At 46.4% G+C, this 22,199-nt stretch overlaps 1 protein-coding gene across 2 annotated transcripts; it reads left to right on the top strand.

Annotated features, from left to right (window-relative positions):
* Positions 1-8,162: 8,162 nt before the first annotated feature.
* Positions 8,163-21,531, top strand: CHST14 (carbohydrate sulfotransferase 14). 2 transcript variants are annotated; one of them, XM_078607454.1, is made up of 6 exons: positions 8,163-8,551; positions 12,027-12,219; positions 12,903-13,012; positions 15,181-15,272; positions 18,868-19,024; positions 19,476-21,531. In XM_078607454.1, exons 1-6 carry the CDS (start codon positions 8,354-8,356, stop codon positions 19,683-19,685), a joined length of 960 nt encoding a protein of 319 aa, XP_078463580.1. In that variant the 5' UTR covers positions 8,163-8,353; the 3' UTR covers positions 19,686-21,531. The 2 variants fall into 2 exon arrangements, with proteins under 2 accessions (XP_078463580.1, XP_078463579.1); XM_078607453.1 differs by having other exon boundaries at positions 8,165-8,551; positions 15,144-15,272.
* The last annotated feature ends 668 nt before the right edge of the window (positions 21,532-22,199 follow it).

The raw sequence follows: 22,199 nt of genomic DNA, 5'->3' as shown, positions 1-22,199 counted from the left end.
CCTCTCTATAAGAAACTACAAACGCATAGTCCTGAAGCAGGCCGGATGGCTGCTCAACACGCAGCACATACTGCAGGGCCACGTGATCCGAGCGCAGCTTGAACTTGCATCCTTAGAGGTACGTCCGGTACTGCTGGACGAAATAAACAGCAACTCACGACGTGTAACGCAATAGCGTTCTGCCAGAGACAGCACCTGTACACAGCCAACCGCTCTACTCCGTCCTCAACCTGGGACAAAATGGTGTCAATACTCGTGTTGCTAGAGTCTGTATCAAGGATGAAAGGCAAAGAAAAATCTGGGTACCAAAGGGGAGGCGCGTTGACCAGGCCGTCCCTTAGCGTGGCAAACGCAGCCTTCTCCTCCTCCCCCCATTGAAATTTCTGACCCTTGGCCGTGAGGACTTGGAGCAGTTTAGCGATCGTGGCGAACCCGGGGACGAAACGTCGATAATAAGAGGCAAACCCGACAAAACGAAGTACTTCAGCCACTGACTTGGGGGTTGGCCATGTGCGCACGCACAGCGTTTTGTCAGGGTCCGGTGGCACTTCTGCGGCTTAAACTTCAATTTTGTAGCCCGCATTTTGAGGAAAACAGCCCGCAACCTCTGCAGGTGCTCCTCGAACGTACGTCCGAACACAATGACGTCATCAAGATAAATTAAGCTTGCGTCCCATTGTAGGCTTGCTAACACCAGCTCCATCAGCTGTTGGAACGTGGCCGGGGCTGAGTGAAGTCCCATCGGAAGCCGGTTGAACTCAAAGAGGCCCTGAGGCATGTGGAATGCAGTGTTTGGCCTAGAGCTGTCCTCTAAAGGCAACTGCCAAAATCCCGACAGTAATTCAAGCGTGGAGAAGAACCACGCCCCCGACAAAGCGTCCAACGAGTCATCCATCCGTGGGAGTGGGTATGCATCGGTCACGGAAACAAGGATGATGGGCGCCCCATGGACTGTTGGAAGGAGAGATAATGTCGGCAGCCAACATCTCATCAACCGCGTGGCGCACATGGTCCTTCTCCTTGGGACTTAGGTAATAAGGGTTTTGACGAATGGGGGCGGAATCTCCCGTATCAATGTGATGGTACAATAGAGGCGTGCAGCCAATATCGAATTTGGATCTGCTAAAGACATCGGAGAATTCCATTAAGAGAGCACACAGATCGAGCCTCTGTGCCATTGACAATCTTTGCTCTCGGAACAGAGCATATCCAACCATGCCTCGTCACAGTCCTCACCCTGCCCCGCAGCCGCTTCAACACCCATATTCCCGCCGGTTTTCCCCTCGCAAATGCGGCCGACGCATGAGCCAAGACAGTGCCCTCCTGGCTCACCAATGCACCCAGACCGACGTTCAGAACCTGAATGAAAGGTTGTCGATTGCTTGCCACCAATGTCTGCGCGTAGACCAAATTTTGGGCGCGAACTGCCCAGGTGGAGGGGACCAACAATAACCCCTGCGGAACCGTTTGGAGATCAAGATGTTTCCTTAGACGCAATGGAATTAGCATCTGTGCACCGGGTGGAATTTTTACCGTTTGGTTGGCCATCGCAAGGACCGAAACATTAGCTGTGTGGAACAGAGTCGGCGATGATGAGAATGCAATTCAGCGGCCCGATGGTAACTCAATGCAGCCCTGATCCACAAGGATCTTGAGCGGCATTTTACCTAAAAAATCTGTTCCTAACAGGCAGGTTAGGTGAGGGATTTTGAAACGAGCACCGGCCCCATCAAACTAATGTCATCGATGCAAATTGTAGCCGAAATCTGCCCAATAATTCCTAATGACTGTCCGTTCGCAGCAAAACAGAGAGTAAAAACGGGCAAAATGGCGCACGATTTTGGAGGCAAGCACTCAAAAATCAATTCTGAAATGATAGTCGCCGACGCGCCGGTGTCGACAAGGACCCGTACCTCAACTCCCTCGACGGTCCCGACAACCGCGGATGAACCTGCCGCCGTTGCGACAATACGGCGTGCCAAGCCTGTCAATAGCGCAGGGTGTTGCGGCCAACCCTCGCCCGCAAAACCCCGATCGGCCCGCGATGCATCCCGACACAAATCCGTGACCCGCGACTCTAAAATAGATGCCTGAGGTGAGACAAAGGGCTGCGTGTGAGGTGCACCGCGACTCGCCTGAGGACCCAGCGGAGAGAAGGGGTGACGATCCGCAGACGGCGTCGGCGTGGAGGTTCCTCCCCGTCGAGCGCGGCACCCCATGGACACATGTCCTGGCAGCCCGCACTTGAAGCACACGATCGGGCCGTCCGTCAGGGAAGGCCCCCCTCGGCCGGTCTCATACGCGCAGGTGGAGCTCCTCCGACCCCTTCCGCTGTGCCCTGGGATGGGAAACAGCGGCCTGTAGAAGCCGCTCTCCTGTGTGTGCTCCCTCCTCCATGGGCGGTCCCATGCTCGCGACCATGCCAGCACGCCGAGGGGTGTTAAGATGGGCTTTGAGGCACCGCGCAACTTGAAGAGACGTCAGGTCATCATCCTCCGTGGCTGGCAAGACGACCTGAAGATCCTGAGTCAAGAGCAGCATTTTCTCCAGGATGAGCGAGAGAAAGACACACAGAGAGTCAGAAATAACAGCTGACATAGGCAGGTAGGATGGAGACATCACAGTCAGCTAAGACTTTACCTGGTTAATAATGTCCTTCCAATGATTGCTCAGTTTGTACCCATTGAAGCTGTGTCTGTGTTTATATATCTGGATGGCTTCATGAACAAATCTCTGATAATAGCCGGTGGGTTTGCAGAGTACCTTCATCTTGGAAAAGTCAATTTCGTGTGAGCCCACTGCGTTAAAACAATGATCAGCAACGGCATAGGTATTTTTCCTACAGTGTTTCAGATCTGCCTTGTGTACGCGAACACGGTCGTTTCGTTTCCCCAATGTAACTGCTGCCGCAGCCACAACTAAGTTTGTAGACACCCGGGTATTGCATATCAGGAATCACATCCTTTACAGATGGTATAAAATCACGGATTTTGTGTATTGTGTTGAAACGGACCTGGATCTTGTGTTTGTTTAAGATTTTGGAAATATTTGTGGTAACCCCTGCTATGTATGGCAAAGTGATGGTATTGGTTGGATCCTCAGAATGTTGTCTCCCCATGGCTGGGGAGACAGCTTTGCGGATGCTATGGTCAGAATATCCGTTCATCCTGAGGGCTTGGTGTACGTACTCCAGCTCACTGGCTAGGTGATGCTGGTCGGCGATGCAATGGGCCCTATGGTGTAGTGTTTTGATTAGGGAATTCTTCTAGGCTGGATGGTGGTGGGAGTCAGGTTTTACATAGGCATCCGTGTGGGTGGCTTTCCTGTAGACAGTGTCCCAACGAGCCATCAGGTCTCTTCTCGATCAAAACATCCAGGAATGGCAGCTTGCCATCCTTTTTCACTTCCATGGTGAATTTAATAGATGGGTGTATGGAATTGATGTGGTTGAGAAATTGGTTCAGTGCTGGCAGGCCATGTGGCCAGATGACGAATGTGTCATCTACGCATCTCTTCCACAAGGAAGGACATAGGGTGGATCTCTGGATGACATCTGTCTCAAATTTCTCCATGAAAACGTTCGCTACCACTGGCGATAAGGGAGAACCCATTGGGGTACCCTCATTTTGTTTGTAGAATGTACCATTCCAGGTGAAGTAAGTGTTGGTTCGGCAGTATCTTACCAAAGTTGGTACATCTGGATTCATTCCTTGTTGGACCAAGTCTTTAATGATTGCAATGGTATCACGTACAGGTACCTTGGTGAACAGGGAGACTACACTGAAACTGACAAGTAAATCATCTGGAGACCGTGAGATATCCTTAATTAGAGAAACCAAGTGAGCTGAGTTAAGTACAGCTGAGGTGGTCTTGCCCGTGAAAGGAAGCAGGGTCTCAGACAGAAATCGGGCCAGTTTGTAGGTGGGTGAGTTAATGGTGGAGACGATAGGACGGAGTGGGGTCACTTCTTTGTGGATCTTTGGAAGGCCATAAAATCTGGGTTGTCGAGCAGCCGGAGGTTTTAGAGAACGCTGCTTGTTCGAATCGATAAGAGAAGTTGAAATTGGTGATTAAATTTTAGTTTTTTGTAGCTAGAAGGTTGATGGGATCTCTGTTGATTTTGGAATAACTGCCATCATTAATAACACTCTGAACACTCTGAGTCCGCTTGCTAAGTGTGGCTATCTATCGCTATGTGCGTGTGAGTTAACTAACGAACGGGTCAGCAGCACACCTGCTGCTTGACCTACGAATCCCTGGTTCAGACTATACGACGAATGAGGAGTGAAGAGTGTAGGCTTTCAGTTGATCCCCACATAACGAGCCCCGATCCCTGTCAGGGCTTCCCCTTTATTCCCCTGGCCATGACTTAGCCCCGCCCTCGGCCCCGCCCTGTACTGTATGAGGGCAGGGCTCTCGGCCCCTGGTCACGTGTCCCTCTAGTACCCGGCGCTAAAGTATAGAGACAGTATATGTTACTACACTTAGAATAGCACTGAGAGACAGAAAGAGGAACTCGCAGACTTAGAGAAATTACCCAAGTTAGAGACGTATTGACTGTTAAATGGGCTTGGGTAGGACACGTCCTTGAAAGAAGTGATGTTGACCAGTGTTCGGGACCAACAGCAGAGTGTCAGTCAAAGGAGAGGGGACATCCAAAATGATGTCCAAATCAGCTTGTGTGCAGGAGCTAGATGGATTGTGGTGTCGCAGGACCGTGAGAGACGGCGATAGCTTGAAGAGGCCTTCATTCAGCAGTGGATAGATCATGGCTGTAGCTGATGATGCTGCAGCTGGTGATGACAAAAATAGCTGAGGCTTTACGTGGTCAGCTCTCCAGTCTATCTGTCAAAAAAAATCCACATCCAATGTTCTCCATCAGCAACACGTGGTCACCACATGTTGCCTTGGCCAAAGCCCCAGATGGGGGAAGGGCACAGATTCTGAGGTTTAACGTGAAATTTCACTGTGTTGCATCACTTTTCATTGCTTAACGCTTCTCAATTAATCTTGACAGCGTTTGTGCTTTAATGCCGTCCATCTAGCTGTTCGTACGTGGGGATCATGATAACTCTCCAAAAGAAGATCCAATTTGAATTAAACTTGAGGAATTAAGTTGTCTTCCAAGTGGGGGCTGATCCTATGGGAAACCAGTGACAATGATCAGAGGGCAAATGCATTCGCACTGTCTGTCTGTAACGGGGGGTCGTGATAACTATTGTATACATTATCCAATATGAACGAACCTTGAGTATGAAGTTGTGTTGCTATAAGGGACTTGCTCTAGAGAAACCCAACTACATCAATCAAGGAGTTTCCCAAAACTTTCAGCGTAGAAACAGACTTGTATTTAAAAATTGCAAATGCATTTTGTCCCAATAGATATCGGTGCGCTTCGAGAGTGCTTTTTGATACATGTGGTTAGATTATTTGGTTACTATACATTTCCACATGATAAGGCGCTTCGTTGAGCTATCGTCACTTCTGAAATAGAGCTAAGAGCTGAGTGGGCTATAGCTGGTAAATAAAATGAATAATTAAACACTTAGGATCAGAAATTATTACCGAATACACGCATAGGCACGATTTTTTAAAATCTATTCATGCCAATTATAGTATTTCTGAACAATCTGAATTATGGAGTTAAACACATCTTTCTAGAGTCGACCAAATGTCACCACGAGAAGATTCACCAAATATATTACAAATACCCTATGCTCCGGACTATAAGATGTCCCGGAAAGTAAGACACACCCTAAACATCTGGCCGGTATTATTAAAGTTATACGAATCTGTTTTCACACACACAGGATTATAAGACGCACCTCCAACTGTTGTATTTAATGCTAAGGAAATAATTGCATCTCATAATCTGGAGTTTAGGGTAATTGTGAGCACGCGCACATCGCGATCCTGTATCACCACCTTGTGGTTTCACATATAATTCCAACACAGTACCTCGGTGGAGTAGTGGCTGTAACAGTTAGGAAGCTGCATTCTGAACCTAGTCACCCAAGTTCGACTCCTGGCCATGGCTAACATCAGTGACGAGTGGTATCTGAAGCGACTTCATCGATCCGTACTGACCAGCGTGGTGAAGTATGGTCAACAGACACTATGACCGACATGGACTTGCAATCCAGAGGTCCCTGGTTCAATTGATCTCCAGGCGCGTCAGTTGAAACAATGAGGATAGTTTCTGTAATACCTGTCCACTCAGCAGCTTAAATGGGTACACCACAGTTAGTCCATTGGCAGGTCACGTGTAGTGAGGTGAAGTGTGGGACCTTCCACCTCTTCCAAGATGTCTGGTCAGCGCGGAAGAGTAGCAGAGGTTGCGAGATGTTATCTCCTTTACTTGGTACACAGGAGGTCGTGGATTCGATCCCGGACTCTGACGATGCCTGCAGTTTATTTGGATTCCGCGTGATCTCTCTCCCCGTGCTGGTGGTGTTGGCGGCGTGGATTTTCTACGGGTTCTTCCGGTTTTTGCCCTTTGCATTTACAAACACGAGTTTATATTACAGGTAGGAACAATGTTCCACACTGCCCACCAGGGATTTATTGTCTGTCTGTCTGACTGACTGTCTGTCTGTCTGTCGTGCATAAATAAATATATAACATAAACAGCTCTTTGATTGGTGGAGACCTACTGCCGGGTACGGAAGGGTCAGGGGAGGGGCCTAAGGGAGGGGGGAGTCAGGAGAGGGGCCTGAGGGGGGGGGGGGTCAGCGGAGGGGCCTAAGGGGGGGGGGGGGGGGGTCAGGGGAGGGGCCTAAGGATATGGGGGGGGTGTTCAGGGGAGGGGCCTAAGGGAAGGGGGTTCAGGGGAGCGGCCTAAGGGAGGGGGGGTCAGGGGAGGGGCCTAAGGGAGGGTGGGGGGCGATAGTCAAGTTATCTTGTATACATACAGGTAGGAACAACAGGTCCCTCACTGCCCACCAGGGATTATTTGTCTGTCTGTCGTGCACGAATGCGCTGTCCAACTAAGTTCCTACCTGCCCACTCCGAAGGAACGTGTTATTTGGCTGCTGCTATAAATTGTCACATATAATAAACTCAGCCGCTTCTGAAAAAAAGCTAATAGCTCAGTAGGCTGTAGCTGGTAAAATAAAATACTGTAGTAGTACTAACATACTAATGTTCCTTAATTGTGTATTTAAACTTGTGGTTTTCCTCCCTGCATTACTATTGTTGTGTATGTGTTGTATGTTGAATTTATTTTGCGCCGTACGTAGCCAACCGTACTAATCGGAAGTGCATGGTGTGGTGCAATTTAAATCTAGATTGAAAACTAATTTATTTATAACTGCTTTTTGTGTTTCACTTTTTGTCCTTCCCCTGCACCTTCGATTATCACTGTTGGCAATGTACGATGCGAAAGAAGTTCAACATACATACAACTTTTCTAGTTTACATATTCTAGATTTGAAGTTTTCGTGACCGCAAAAATTCATACTCTTTGGTTCTTTCGGTAAAGTCACGTACGTAAAAAATTAAAATAAATTAAATCACGACGTTTCGGGCGCAACACAAGCGCCCTTCTTCAGGTGGGGACAACTTAGCGAAAGCACACTGCTTAAGTGTGGAAGTTGTAAGTGTGTCCACACTTAAGCGGTGTGCTTTCGCTAAGTTGTCCCCACCTGAAGAAGGACGCTTGTGTTGTGCCCGAAACGTCGTGATTTAATGTATTTAAATGTTTTATCTACGTGACTTTACCGAAAGAACCAAAGAGTAGTTTACAGATGTAATGTCGACTGGCAGACCAGTGCTCCGTTCACCTTGAACCGCACAGGGATAGGTGAATATGTATTTATACTTGAGGAATCCGATGAGCTATAAAGCTCTTTTTTCACAGCTGTTTCAGTCGAGGCGGGTCAGAACGTTACAACAAACAATACAAACATACGATATGAGTGCAAAGCATAGGAAATGTATACAAATCATATTCTTAGGTTTTTTCGGTAAAACCTAAGAATATGAATCCTTGCAGTCACGAAAGCTTCAAATCTAGAAGTAAACAAATCACTTAAAATGTACAAATAAAACTACATTATTTTGAGGTACAGTATTCACTTATTAAATTAACAAGATGAACACATCCACGACACTGAGAGGATTGTTGGATGCCTGAGGTTAAGACCCGAATATCTATCTGGCGACATCTAGCGACTGTTTATGCGTTTTGCGCCATCACTTTTTAACAAACAGCCGTTAACTTCTATCAGCTCTCCGAAGCTGTTATCCCTTTTAACTCTCCCGTTAAACGCCCAAGATCCCAGTGGACCCCGACCTAAAGGGAGCCAAGGGGGTAGATTTTTAAGCGGCGTTTACCTGCTGCCAGAGACGAGAGATGGCCGGGAGGCGAGCCCTGGCTCCAAGCGTCTTCACCTTCGCGCTGGTCGCCGCCTCTGCCCTCCTGCTCGTGGTGTTGGAGCGCCAGTGGCTGTCGAGGGCGACCAAGGAAGGCGCGCCCTCGCCGGTAGAGCGGCCAGGCGAGCTAGGGGGGCCCGAAGGCGACGTAGGCCCTGAAGCGGACGCGTTGGCAGAGGTGGTGATATTAAAAAATATATATATTCATGTTACGTTTATTGCTTTCGATTGTTTGGTGAATACAGACATGTTTCGTTCACAAAGCCACACTTCTGCGGCTGCATTCTGATTTGTGTAGCTGTGAAACTGCGGCATAAGCCATCACAGTCACTCGTTCAACGGCGCCCATACCGCCTCCTTATACCGTTAACTACCTGTGAAGTTCACTCGCAACTCACTTACGATTATCTAATACCACCTTCACTGGTGCCGTTAGTTGCTGGCCGCTTGGCGTTTGCGGGTTAGGCAGGGTCCTGTGCTCCATGTGATGTTATGCGGGCCAGCGTGTTTGTCCCATTCTCTTCACTGATGTGGGCAAGTTGTTTCTCTTTTACGTCAGCGAATTCTGAAATGAAATTCGAATTAGCAGTACGACACAACAATTAGGATCATAATTGTTATTTCTAATTAAGACTGGAGTACATGTGGTTTAGTTGGGCCGGTGATGCTAAGCAGGGTGGAGCCTGGAGAGGTAGTTAACGTCTTGGTGGCGAGAGGTCGTGGGATTGACACTGATCCCTGCTGTATATTTGGAGTTTGCATGATCTCCCCGTGGTCGCGTGGATTTTATTCTCAGGGTTTCTCTCCACGTTTATAAACATGCGTTTAGAGCAGGGGCGGGGAACCTTTTTTTCTGCCAAGGGCCATTTGAATATTTATAAGATCATTCGTGGGCCATACAAAATTATCAAATTAACAATTAGCCTGTTATATTTGGTCAAACATTTAATTAACTCGCCCCTAATGTGATGGCTGGAACTTCTCTTTAGTGAGGCCTGTGATGTTAGCTGGTGTTGATGATGTTGCTACTTGCAACTGCTTTTCCAGGTTTGCTCCTAGATTTATTGAATTTCGAGTCCCACCTGCGGTTGCTTTGGCAGGGCCAGACCAAATGATTTCGCGGGCCCTATACGGCCCGCGGGCCGGACGTTTCCCACCCCTGGTTCAGAGTATTTGGCTGCTATAAATGTCCACGTTAATGGCCAGGTCGCTTCTGAAAAAGAGCTTTATAGCTCAGTGGGCAATACCTGGCAAATAAAAAATGTGTTTAGTTTAATGCTTGGATGGGCGACCATCCTGCACAACAGGATTGTTATAGGCTGATGCAAAGCCACGTTTTGAGCAAGGGAGAGCATTGCAAAGCAAAATCCACGGGTGCACTCCAGCACAGTAATTATACGTGTTTCCACGCCTTCAACATTCACCCAGAATGGTGAAGTATGGTCAAATAATCCCCATGACGTGCACGACGCCCTCATCTAGCATTGGGCTGACAAAAGGGCTGTATATAGGGTGGGTTCAGGTGACCTGGAACACAACTATCATGATGGAGGTAGCAAGTTATTAAATGGCACGTTTAAATGACAACTCGATACATGATGTCCCCGAGATGCGCACGTCCTACCTACGAACATTCACATTTACGAACGAAACACCATAACATATTATTTTTTGTCATTTGACTTGAGAACGTTCGGTCATACTTATGAATACCCTTCTGACAAGCAAGCCAGTATCAGGACTCAAGTTAAGTCAAAATAAAACGTATATTTTTCTTTTCATGTTACTGTATGTCTGGAACCACATATTTTACAGACAAACTAAGTTGCCTCTATGGTAGCAGTTACATTGGAGAAACCAAACGACATGTCTCGGACCGCATCCGTGAACATAAAGCAGACCTGAAACACGGTAGAACAAACACCTCAGCCGTGGCAGATCATTGTTACAATTCAGTGGGCTCACATGACATTGACTTCTCCAAGACAGAGGTTCTCTGCAAGCCATCTGGCTACCATGAGAGATTCGTTCATGAGGCGATCCACATATACAAACACAGAGACAATTTCAACCGAGAAGATGGATTCTGGCTCAGCAATCATTGGAAGGACGTAATGAACCATTTCGGATCTTAACTGATTGTGTTCACGTTTACGGTGACTTTCAGACCGCAGTCCACTCACTGGCATTGACTATATATCTTTTATTCCCCGCAGGGAATGGGTTCTTTGCTCCGCTGCAAGTCTCCTACCACCACTCTCCCATTGACATAGTTCGTTGCTTCCTCTTAGTACCTTTCACGCGACGGTCAATGGTATAGTGTATAGCAGATTGTATAATAATAAATAGTATAAAAGTGTAAAGTTTAATATAATGTATAAGGTATCGTAATTGTATAGTGAATATACAGCAGTGTGGTATACAGTAGGGTGGTTAGAATAATACATAGTGTAATATTACAATGTATAGTCTAAGGTATAGGGTGGTTTATAGTAATGCAGTATATAATTTAATGTTGGGTTTGTCTATGGCAGTATATAGTAAGGGGTAGACCCGTATGATGTAAGAGAAAAAAGTTTAGCTGGAGGCATATTATATTTTTTGCGACATAGAATTGTAATGTATGACTTGCTGTTAGTAGCTCAGCTTATTGGAGAGTATATTTAGTATATTGATGATACTGATGTAGTTTATATTTTAGTTTTTTTACGTGGTGGTTTAGCTGCTGCAGCTCCTTTATTATTAAAATTTCTTCCCTCTATTACTGCTAACCCTACTCCCTCCCTTTGATTCTGCTAATCCTGCATACTGCATAATGCACGGGCACAATATGACTTTGAAACCCCCCCCCACCTACGCATTCCACAAGTAGTGACTAATCCCATATCTGCATTTCCCATAAATATGCTAAATTCCTCTTGATGTGCAAATTCATTTGTCATGGCGCCCCTTCCCCCTCCAACCCAGCTTAAATATACGCTGCCAAGCCTGGTGGTGCCCATTCAGATGCTGTCTTTCCGACAGACCTGTTCTTCACCTGAGGACGGCTGCTTGCGTTGTGGCCGAAACGTCGTGAGAATTATTTTATTATGTTTTATTTTTATTATTTTATTATTTCCCTTCTACGTGACTTTACCAAAAGAACCTAGAAGATGAATCCCTGCAGTCACGAAAGGTTTAAATCGAAAAGTGACGAAGATCTGAAGTATTCGTAGGCCTCCTACTAGGTCAACTCAGCCTTAAAATTAATACCTGATGGGGTGTGTGGACATTGGCACTGAGGAGACAAATGCAGCTGGGTATGGTTCTGACCACACCACCTACTCGTGTTCTGAATTGTGCTTTGTAGGTGCTTGCTAACAGAACTTGCCCCAATGGTCTGTTAAGGCTGTACGGGGGATCTTAGTCCTGTAGTCATCGTGTTAACACATCTGACAGTTCACCAGCATCGGAAAGCCTGACTGCTGCTAAGATACTGTGTGTCGAAAACGGCTGTGGAGTTTGCTTGCACTGAATCAATGCTACTGAAATGATTCACTCCCACAAGGCCATGGGGGCGATGGGCTGTTGTAAAGAATACGTTAAAATTACTTGCGGAGAGACGGACGTATGAAGGAGGCGTTATTGTCTGCTATGTGTGTTTCGTCGTGTAGGTTGCATGGCGAGCCCGTAACGCGTCTATAGCTGCGGGCTGTAGGCGCGACGCCCTGCCCCGCTCACTCTCCTCCCTCCCGCCGGGCGCTCGCTCCCTACTGTTGCGTCACGTGCTCGTAAACGACGAGTACCGCTTCCTCTACTGCTACGTGCCCAAGGTTGCCTGCTCCAACTGGAAGCGTGTCATCAAGGGTGAGTGTTTCCCCGGACGTGGAGGGGGTAGATTCGTAATGGCCATGTCGGGAGGCACTTTAAGCTCCCACTGCTGAGGTCCCGGGTTTGTGCCCTGGGTCTAGGTGTCTTTCCCTATTACTGCTTTCAAAGTGGCCAACGGAGCTGAGTTGGGGTTGTGCCGAACCAGCTAGGTACAGTTCGGAAGACTCGCAGTCTTTCAACTGCAAAAAGTCAAGCCATGATTATGTCACACAAAATGAATATGTTATTAGCCCGGCCCCTGGCTCTGCTTGGCCCCGAGTCAGATACAGATGCTTGTGAGGCTAGCTGTTTGGTTCTGGCTCGGCTCTGAAAATAGCCGGTGGAAAACTAGTACCATGAGCACCTGGCACTGGCTTGGCGCAGATATGCCTATGGAAAATCGGTATGGACGTCCCGCTCTTTCGTTCACAGAGTTCATAATATCTGTGATAAGAGATTTGTGACATCAGAACTGGTCCTTGTCCTCCCTTGGGTCAAGTCAGCATTGAGTACCTGGTGCGGTGTGTAAACAGCATTGGTTCTGGAGACAAAGGTGGCCGGACGCAGCGTTGACCACACCCCCATCCCCTCCTGTGCCGTGGCGGTCTTCATAGGTGCTCGCTGGCAGCACTTGCCCCAGCAGTCTGTGTAGGCTACACGGGGGATCTTTGTCTTTGTAGTGCTAAGTGGAGCGATGGATTCGCTGAACCAAGCAGGCAAGATGGATCACAAGCGCGACCTCCTGTTCCTGTCAGACTTTACTGCTGAGGAGATTGACTATCGACTAAAGGTGAGAGAGGCACAGGTGGCTGAGGGTTGATGTTCATAATGGCCGTAACAAGTTTGAGGTTTAGTAGTAGGTTTTTACCCTTTTAAACTGGTACAAAACTGACACCTTTATTCAAGGAATCATGTTTGCAATAACCACAACACAAGTAGTCAAAAAAGCTAACAAAAAGAAGCAACTCTGATAATGATAATAATATGCACTGTCCTTGAAGTTCATTGGTCCACACGCACTGTGTTTGAGTTGTACACCTTCTGGTGTCATCTGGTCCAACACCAATGGGGACTAGGCTCTAAAGAAAGCTGTCTCGAGTGTGGACCAATCAACATCAAGGACAGTGCATATTATTATCATTATCAGAGTTGCTTCTTTTTGTCTGCTTTTTTGACTACTTGTGTTGTGGTTATTGCAAACATGATGCCTTGAATAAAGGTGTCAGTTTTGTACCAGTTTAAAAGGGTAAACACCTACTACTATATTTTGCCACTGGTAAAAGAGATCTCATAGTGTACATGCTTACCCTGAGCTTTCAATACTCTGATATTGCACTGTGTTTGAGTTGTACGCCTTCTGGTGTCATCTGGTCCAACACCAATGGGGACTAGGCTCTAAAGAAAGCCGTCTCGGGTGTGGACCAATCAACTTCAAGGACAGTGCATATTATTATCATTATCAGAGTTGCTTCTTTTTGTTTGCTTTTTTGACTACTTGTGTTGTGGTTATTGCAAACATGATGCCTTGAATAAAGGTGTCAGTTTTGTACCAGTTTAAAAGGGTAAAAACCTACTACTATATTTTGCCACTGGTAAAAGAGATCTCATAGTGTACAAGTTTGAGGTTCACTGGTCAGCGGTGTTTTCACCATGCGATCATTCAGCCATTTGCTACCCTGTATGCCGGCAGTCACAAAACTCTGCTATTACAGACACAACCTAAACACATTTGTCAATGACACTGTAGCTTTAAATATAAAATATATTAATATCCAACATTTCGGGTCATTGCCCAAAACGTCGTCTCTTCCATATTTTTTTCTTTTAAGGCCACAGTGTCATTGACAAATGTTCATAATCAACGATTTTTGGGTTTAGATCGCGTTATTTATAAATGTGTCGTAACCCTCCACCACCCGACACGGCCAATCAGTAAAAAAAAGTGTCACGTTGACAAAAGACAAATAGTTCACTGCTTTAGCCCACCGGTGTGTTGAAGCGTGAAACCACAACATTTACAATTTTGGTTTCACGCTTCAACACACCGGTGGGCTAAAGCAGTGAACTATTTGTCTTTTGTCAACGTGACACTTTTTTTACTGATTGGCCGTGTCGGGTGGTGGAGGGTTACGACACATTTATAAATAACACGATCTAAACCCAAAAATCGTTGATTATGAACAATATTGGTCGCGAAAGCCTACGTGTTAAATTGACAAATGTGTTGAGGTTTTTGTCATTTGTGCTCGTGCACCACTCTGTACGCAGTATCACCGCATAATCTGCAATGTTGGGTCATCGCCAAAATGTGTTTGTTTTAAAGATCTCCATTTTATGCATTTGACCTGGGTCATGATGAGCAATTTGCAACATCGCTCGCTGTTAGGTTATTTTAGTGTTTCATTTCTGTGCTATGCCAATGTACGACTAGTTATGTTATTGCAATGATGATAATAATAATTGTGTTATCAGTGTAATTTAATATTCCAGGAAAGCTTCACTGAGTCTCAATATTTTCTTAACAAGAGGGTCTTCTAGGAATGTTTATATGTCTCTCTTTACTCTTTGGGAGCTATCTGTGTGTATGTATCTGTATTTACATATGGGGAAGCAGTAGTGTTGCGATTAATGCACAGCACTACGAACCCAGTGACCCGAGTTCGATTCCTGCTCACAGCCAACACCTGTGACAATTATTTAAACCGGTGCTGAGCCTCCTAGGTTGATTCAGCCTAAAATTAGTAATTGGTGCCATGTGTAAACATCGCAACTGGGGAGAGTAGGCCGGGCGTGGTGTTGGCCACCCACACCCTCGTGTGAGGTGCCGGCCTTCATAGGTGCTCACAAACAACACTTTCCCTAACAGTCTGTTCAAGTCTATATGGGGGATCTTCATCTTAGTTATTTTGTGTCAAACACAGCACTATTTCAAGTTCATGTTCGTGCGGGACCCACTAGAGAGGCTTCTCTCTGCCTACCGCAACAAACTGGGAGAGACGGTGGAATATCAGCGCCGCATCGGCTCACAGATTCTTCGCAAATACCGCCCGGTAAGTATCAATATTTCCACTTGTTAATACTTTCCATCTAAGTTTGAAAGCTTGCATGAGGGCTCTAACTCCATCCCACTACGCACAGCATCTTGAGATGTGGTCGAATTTAGACGCAACATAAAATGTTATTGTAATGTTTAGATCTCCACAGAGAGACCTGTAAAATCCCATAGAGATCAATATATTCAGATAGACACCTATGAGTTACTGCCTTTATATGAAACTAGCTTTACTACCCGGCTTCGCCCAAGACTTGGATTCTTGTCTTGGATCAATACACGGCCTACGTGGAGGGTGGGGCGGGATGCGTGACGTCAGCAGGCAACTGCGTAACGCTGCCGCATGCGGGTGACATCACAGATATGACGTCACCGTACAAAATATATCCATTATTGCGCCCCCCCCCCCCAAAATACAAAAGTCAATTTTTATATTTTTTGCATTTGTACAGTCTGGAAGCTACCCACATGCCAAATTTCAAGTTGCATGTCGGGAAGTATGCTAAACATTTCGAACAGACACACATATTCACAAATTTCCCTTTTTTATATATATATAGATATATTGTATTGTATTTCATAGACTAACATAGCTATAATAGACACAGAAACCAATTAGATTTTTTCAGATTGTAGATTTTATTTATTTCAGCAGGAAGGGCCCAATGAGCTTCTAGGCTCTGTTTCATGGGAGTCCTGTGACATTACAGATGCTGTACAGTGCAACGTCTAAGTTACACAGGTCGTGCTGCAAGCACCGAGTATTGGTCCGTGCTTTACATGTTACAGGATTAAGGAACTAGTCGAAAACGTAAACAACAAAACATTACTTCCGGCACATTCTGTTAAAAGAAAAAATAAAGGAAGGGATAACATTTAAACTTAACAATGCAAACACAATCAGTAACCGGGAACTTTAAATGTTAACATATATACAGACCTATACACTCACATAGAGACAAATTACTGCTACTATGAAATAAATATTCCCGCTGTTTCTTTACTGTGTCTTTGGACTCGGTGACAGTTCAACTGCTATGTAAATCCACATTATTCCTTATTTTATTGTTTTAAGGATCCGATATCCAGATAGCTTACCACGGATTATAATTAGAGTTGCTGTGATCTGACAACCCCTGGGACTGTGCCTGCTCAGACATCCTGTATCTCAGAAGTTGGATCGGCCATAACGTGGGGATCAACAGTCGTGGACATATCGATGCCAACAGTGCAGAGTGCTCTGGTAGCAATGATTACCACATCCCTCGCATGGTTGGCATTAGTGCAATCAACTTATCCATGTTTAAGTGTTTTAAAAGTAATGCGATCACCATGATTACATCATGTAATTAATTGACATGTTGCCACAATTATTTGTAAAGCAAACAACATAGTTTGCAAAGCAATCATTTAATTGGACAATAGCTATTTATATGGAACTTTTAATTAGAGTGAGCAATATCGTATATATTTAGGCGTCAAATTTATAAACATTCAAGTAGTATTAAAGAAGCTACGATATCATGGACCTTACATCGTACGATGTATCGCAGTATTGCCGTATCATGGTGATTCTATGCAGTGCAGTGCTCATGTACTTCCATTTTTATCAATCCACTGCTGGATGAGGGCCTCCCCACCATAAGGGGGTGTCCTGTCCGTAGCTCACCACGCTGGTCAGTGCAGGTTGGTCAAGCTGGGTAGCGGAGCTGCAGGAGCACAGATGTGAAATACAACAATGGAGATTTTGCTGCACTGCACTCTTTCTGACCACCACACAGCCCCACAGGAACCTATAATAACCCGTTGTACATGCCGTTCACCGGGGTCTTAACATCTCACTGAAATGTTTTCTTGTTCGCTGGTAGACTCGAGTAAGCACCACCTGGCTAGTAGTAGCCATGGCTATAATGAGGAGGTTTACTTGTCGTGGTGTGTGGGGTGGCGAAATATTTTCTGGATGGCTATCCTCGACATGCGCAGCTGAAATTAAGGTCCTGGTGATCACCCATCCCAGCACTATCCAGCCTCAGCCCTCCTTTGCTTCCTAGCTCTGATGAGATGAGGTACATTCTAGGAAAACCAGTAAGGTATGTTTTCACGTTTAATGGTGAAGATTGGAGGCGTTATTGCATTAGCCCTGTCTGTCCGTAAGATGAGGGCACGATAACTCTTCTGAAGATGATTCAAAACATTTGCATAAAGTTGTGCTGCTATTTGAGACTAACCCCTATATATGTTTTTACTTTTTTTTATCTTACCAGGTAAAGCCCACTGAGCTATTAGCTATTATTCAGAAGCGACCGGCCACAAATTATAGCTCAACCAAGTGGCTTATTACTTTGAAATTTATAGCAGCCAAATACTGTTAAACGCATGTTTCTAAATGTGGAGGGAAAAACCAGAGGACCTGGAGAAAAATCTATGCGACTATGGGGAAGAACATGCAGGCATCAGGGTCGGGATCGAACCCACAACCTCCTGCATACCAGGCGAGGGAGATAATATATTGCCAGTGCGACACTCGTATATTACATGTGAAGTCATTTCATTTCATCAAATGTTCGGCACAGTGTGACGTCATCTTGTTGTGCGGCTTGAAATATATGTTGACAGTACACCTATAGAACCCATGGTATGTTTTTTCTTCCTAGATTTTTTTGTGTCATTGTTCATGTGTGTGTGTGGTAGTGTGTGCGAAAGTGTACCTGGTAAAGTGGGGAGCGGTAGTGTAGCGGTTAGCGTGCTGCGCTGCGAACCTCGCGGATCGAGTTCGATTCCCGCTCAAGGCCAAAACCAGTGACGATTATCTGAACCGGTTCTGGGCCTCCCCTAGGTTGACTCAGCATCAAATGAGTACCTGGTGCAATGTGTAAACATCGTCACTAGGGAGACAAAGGCGGCCGGGTGTGATGTTGGCCACCCACCCCCTCGTGTGCCGTGCCGGCCTTCATAGGTGCTCGCTAACAGCACTTACCCCAACAGTCTGTTAAGCCTATACGGGGTATCTTTGTTTTTGTGAGAAGGTGTAGTGGTTAGCACCACTCCACTACGAACCCGGTGACACAAGTGACGATTATCTGAACCGGTCCTGGGCCCTCCCCTAGGTCGAGTATGCCTAAAATTATTACCTGTTGCAGTGTGTAAACATGGCCACTGGGGAGACAAATACGGTCGGGCATGGTGCTGGCCACCCACCCCCCTGTGTACCATCCCAGCCTTCACAGATACTTGCAAATAGCACTTCCCAACAGTTTGTTAAGGCTATATGGGGGATCTTTGTATGTGTAATGGGGAGTGGGTAGCAGTGGGTTAGCGCTGGGCTGTGCTATGAACCTGGTGATCCGAGTTCGATTCCCACTCACAGCCAGCATCAGTGACGAATAACTGAACTGATCCTGGGCCCTCCCCTAGATTAGTTCAGCCCTGAAATTAATACCTGGTGTGGTGTGTAAACATCAGCACTTGGGAAACAAAGGCAGCTGAGCGTGGTGTGACCACCCACCTCGTTTGCCTTGCCAGCCTTCATAGATGCTCGCTAACAGCACTTTACCCAACAGTTTTATCAGGCTAAACTGGTGACCTGTGTGTAGAACTGGCAGGGTGGCCCGGCCGATGATGTCACATTCACGGAGTTTGCGAACTTCATCGTCGACACCTTGGAGACCTCTGACCCCTGGCGAGTGGACGAGCACTGGGCACCCGCCACCTCGCTCTGCCAGCCATGCATCATGGGATACGACCGTGTTGGTACGATCGAAAGCGGGGGTGGGAGTGTGGCGTTGTGGTCGGGGCACGGGGGGGGGGGTGTTGCAGAGATGATGAATTGACATGTGCAAAGCGTCGTAATGCAAAACAAAAATTTAACATTTTGGTGAGTGTGAAAGAGCGTGTACGCGAGTATGTGTGTCAGTGTGACAGTGTAAACATTGGCACTGGGGACATAAAGGCAGCCGTGCGTGGTGTTGGTCCCCCACCCCCTTGTGCGTCGTGCCAGCCTTCATACGTACTCGCTAAAAGCACTTGCCCTAACAGTCTAATAAGGCTATACGTGGGATCCTTTGTCTTTTGTGTGAGTGTGCAGGTGTTTGTGGGTTATGTATACATACGTGTGCAATTGTGAGGATGCACCCCTGTGTTTGTACACCTCTCTGCCTGTGTGTACACGTCCACGTGTACCCATGTGTGTATGTGCATACAGGCTCCTACAACAGCCTGCACGCAGACGCCCGTGCCGTGCTGGCCATGGTTGGCGCTCCCCGTGGCTTTTCCTTCCCCCAGCGGCAGAGTTGGTACCGCCCCGTTACGCCGCAACTCCATGCCTACTTCCTGTCCACACTGCCGCAGGGTATGCTGGGAGAGCTCATGGACCGCTACAAGTTGGACTACCTACTCTTTGGCTTCGAAATGACTGATGGATTAGCACTAGCCACCGCCGCTCGGGAGACAGAGGAGGACGTTGTAGAGAGATGGAACTGAGTGGTTTTTTTTCTTCCAAATCTTGTTTTTTTGTCTTTTCCCCCCGAATTTTATCCCAATTGAGAGATCAACTATCACGCCCCTCTCGTGTCAGAGAACGGCCCGCAGAAGCGGACATTACAGAGCTACATCAGATATCCCTTCAGGTGACCTCTGGTGCACACAGTAAGGGGCAGCACTTTCTCACCGAACCCGCCACAGAGTAACGTTACAGGTATTTTAAATTCCCTGAACTTGAATGTCACCAAATTAGGTGCAGAACCAAGTTTAATACGATGGGTTTTTATAAAAAATGGGTTTTTATAAAATGTATTCATTGGAGACCGCGCTGAGGCCTTCCACTCACTCCACTAGAGAACCTGGATAATCACAGGCGGCTGAAAACCGGATTCAGATTCGAACCTAGGTTCTGAGCTGTGCCAACTCGGTGCTAAGGCTTTATTTTGAACTTTTTAAAAATTAATGTTCATAGAGTATATGTTACGAATTTACAAAATAAGTCCATCTTTTTATGGAAATTAACATGGATTTTCAGGCCGTCTGCCTCAGGGGGTCTTGCTGACCAATGTTGTTCACATCCTCGCAGCGGCTTTTGGCTAGCCATAGAACAAAGACGGTCACAGCATTACACGCTTTCAGATACACTTCTGTGGCTGTCTAGAACGCTCTTGCTTCCGATATTAGGAAGCCACTGCAGCTATGCACTTTTAAATATAAATTGAAATCTCATTTTTTTAGCACTGCTTTTTGTGTTTAGTATGTTGTCCTTCCCCCGCACCTCCGATTAGCATGGTTGGCTATGTACAGTCCGAAAGAAGTTCAGCATACATATATGCTGTTCCTGCATCTCCTACTCCCCCATTTCCTCCTACTACCTCCTCGCCCCATTTCATAGTCCATTCTCTCCTCCCTCTTCTCCTACTCCACTCCTCCTACTCTCGCAGCGTGGTAGTTGTCACATTGGGCAAGTTTCTTAGAATCCTTTAACCTCTGACTGACCCAGCAGTACGAATGGGTACACCACCATCAGTAGGCCTCGTGTCAGTTGGGTAAAGTGTGGGCACGATATTTGGCCATCGCGGAAGAGTAGGCCAAAGTGACCTCTATCAGGGCTCTAGATTTCCCTCCTGTGGAGGCTCTTTCCTCAAGCAGTGTCTCGAGCCATAATTTGCAGGGCTGCACCTTTTAAAGACAAGGTAACCCGTACAGCTTTTGACAGGCTGTCGGTGCAAGGGCTGTTAGTGAGTACATTTTAAACACACATGGACACGGAGATGAACGTCCATACAAAACCTGCCTGAGCGTTGAGGTTGACCGTGCAGTGACCGTAGCAGTGTTGTGGGCCATGACTTGACGTGCCTTGGTGAGTGACTTTGTTTTGCACGTCGATGATGAGATGAATGGGGGAATAATCCACTTTTTTAAGCTTCCCGACTAAGGTTGAAAACGTTTACACATTGGCTCTGTCAAACGACAATAGGGGAAGTGAGCAGGGCAGTACAACAACTCATGTAAACGTGATCCAATATGAACCACAGCTAAGAATGAGATTGTGTTTCTATTGAAAAACGCCAATGCATATGTCCCTGACAGCTGTTCCGTCGCCTTACACCAGTGGATTGACAGAGCCAAAAGCATGTATTTGCTCAAATCCGTAGGCCGAGATGCGATTTATCAATATGTTGATGACGAGGTTTTGTTTTAGACCAGGTTTGTGCCTTTACAACAGGGAGTTGCTGTTACATGATGCAAATAAATACAATGCAGTGCTTTGCCAAGAGTGGTGTATTGTGAGTGTTGTAAGTTTATTTTTGCAGAGCTTTTCGGTTCGAGAATCGGCGGCCACCCTGATTAATACTGTGGGTATACATTTTAACCATTGATAATACTGCTGGTGTATGTATGAACCATCAATAATACCACAGGTGTGCGTATTAAACATCGATAATACCGCGGGTATGCATATCAACCATTGACGTCCCTTCCACTTTAAAAGTGGATGTTTTTTTAATGAAGTTCAAAAACCAAACGTAACACAGTTCACGCACGTATAACGAAAACCAGCACAAAACTCCAAATGAAGATCGGTTAACAACTTGGGTTCGTCACCCGACCACAGCAGTGACAACGATCAGGAGCAGCAGATTAATGGGGAAGGGAAGATCGGGAGGAAGGGGAATAACGTAATAAAATAATATAAACGCCATGTCCAGATTTACTATTCTTGTTTCTCCCCTAGGAGTAACGATCACTCAGCTCTCACGTTAATGTTTCCGCATCCGAGTTCCCACATCTCTCCCCAGCCCCCATTGCTCCGAACACTCACGTCGGGTTCAATAGAAAATGGGTACCATGTCGCCTCGTACTCCCAATTCCTTCCCTTTCAGCTTATCGATCAGGTGTTCCAACCCTGCTAAGGCAAGGCAGAGCTATGCGCCAAAATACC

The sequence above is a fragment of the Lampetra planeri genome, chromosome 27 (assembly GCF_965212315.1).
Source record: "Lampetra planeri chromosome 27, kcLamPlan1.2.h2, whole genome shotgun sequence".
Lineage (NCBI taxonomy): Eukaryota > Metazoa > Chordata > Hyperoartia > Petromyzontiformes > Petromyzontidae > Lampetra > Lampetra planeri.
The sequence above is the reverse complement of the archived record's forward strand: the minus strand, read 5'-3'. Positions and strand labels throughout refer to the sequence as shown.

What these genes read in the sequence shown, in the direction of transcription:
- CHST14 (XM_078607453.1), top strand. Translation starts at nt 8,354, where the DNA reads ATGGCCGGGAGGCGAGCCCTGGCTCCAAGCGTCTTCACCTTCGCGCTG. An exon ending in CTGGAAGCGTGTCATCAAGG is followed by an intron (nt 12,220 to 12,902) that starts GTGAGTGTTTCC and finishes TTGTCTTTGTAG; the next exon opens with TGCTAAGTGGAGCGATGGAT. An exon ending in TTCTTCGCAAATACCGCCCG is followed by an intron (nt 15,273 to 18,867) that starts GTAAGTATCAAT and finishes ACCTGTGTGTAG; the next exon opens with AACTGGCAGGGTGGCCCGGC.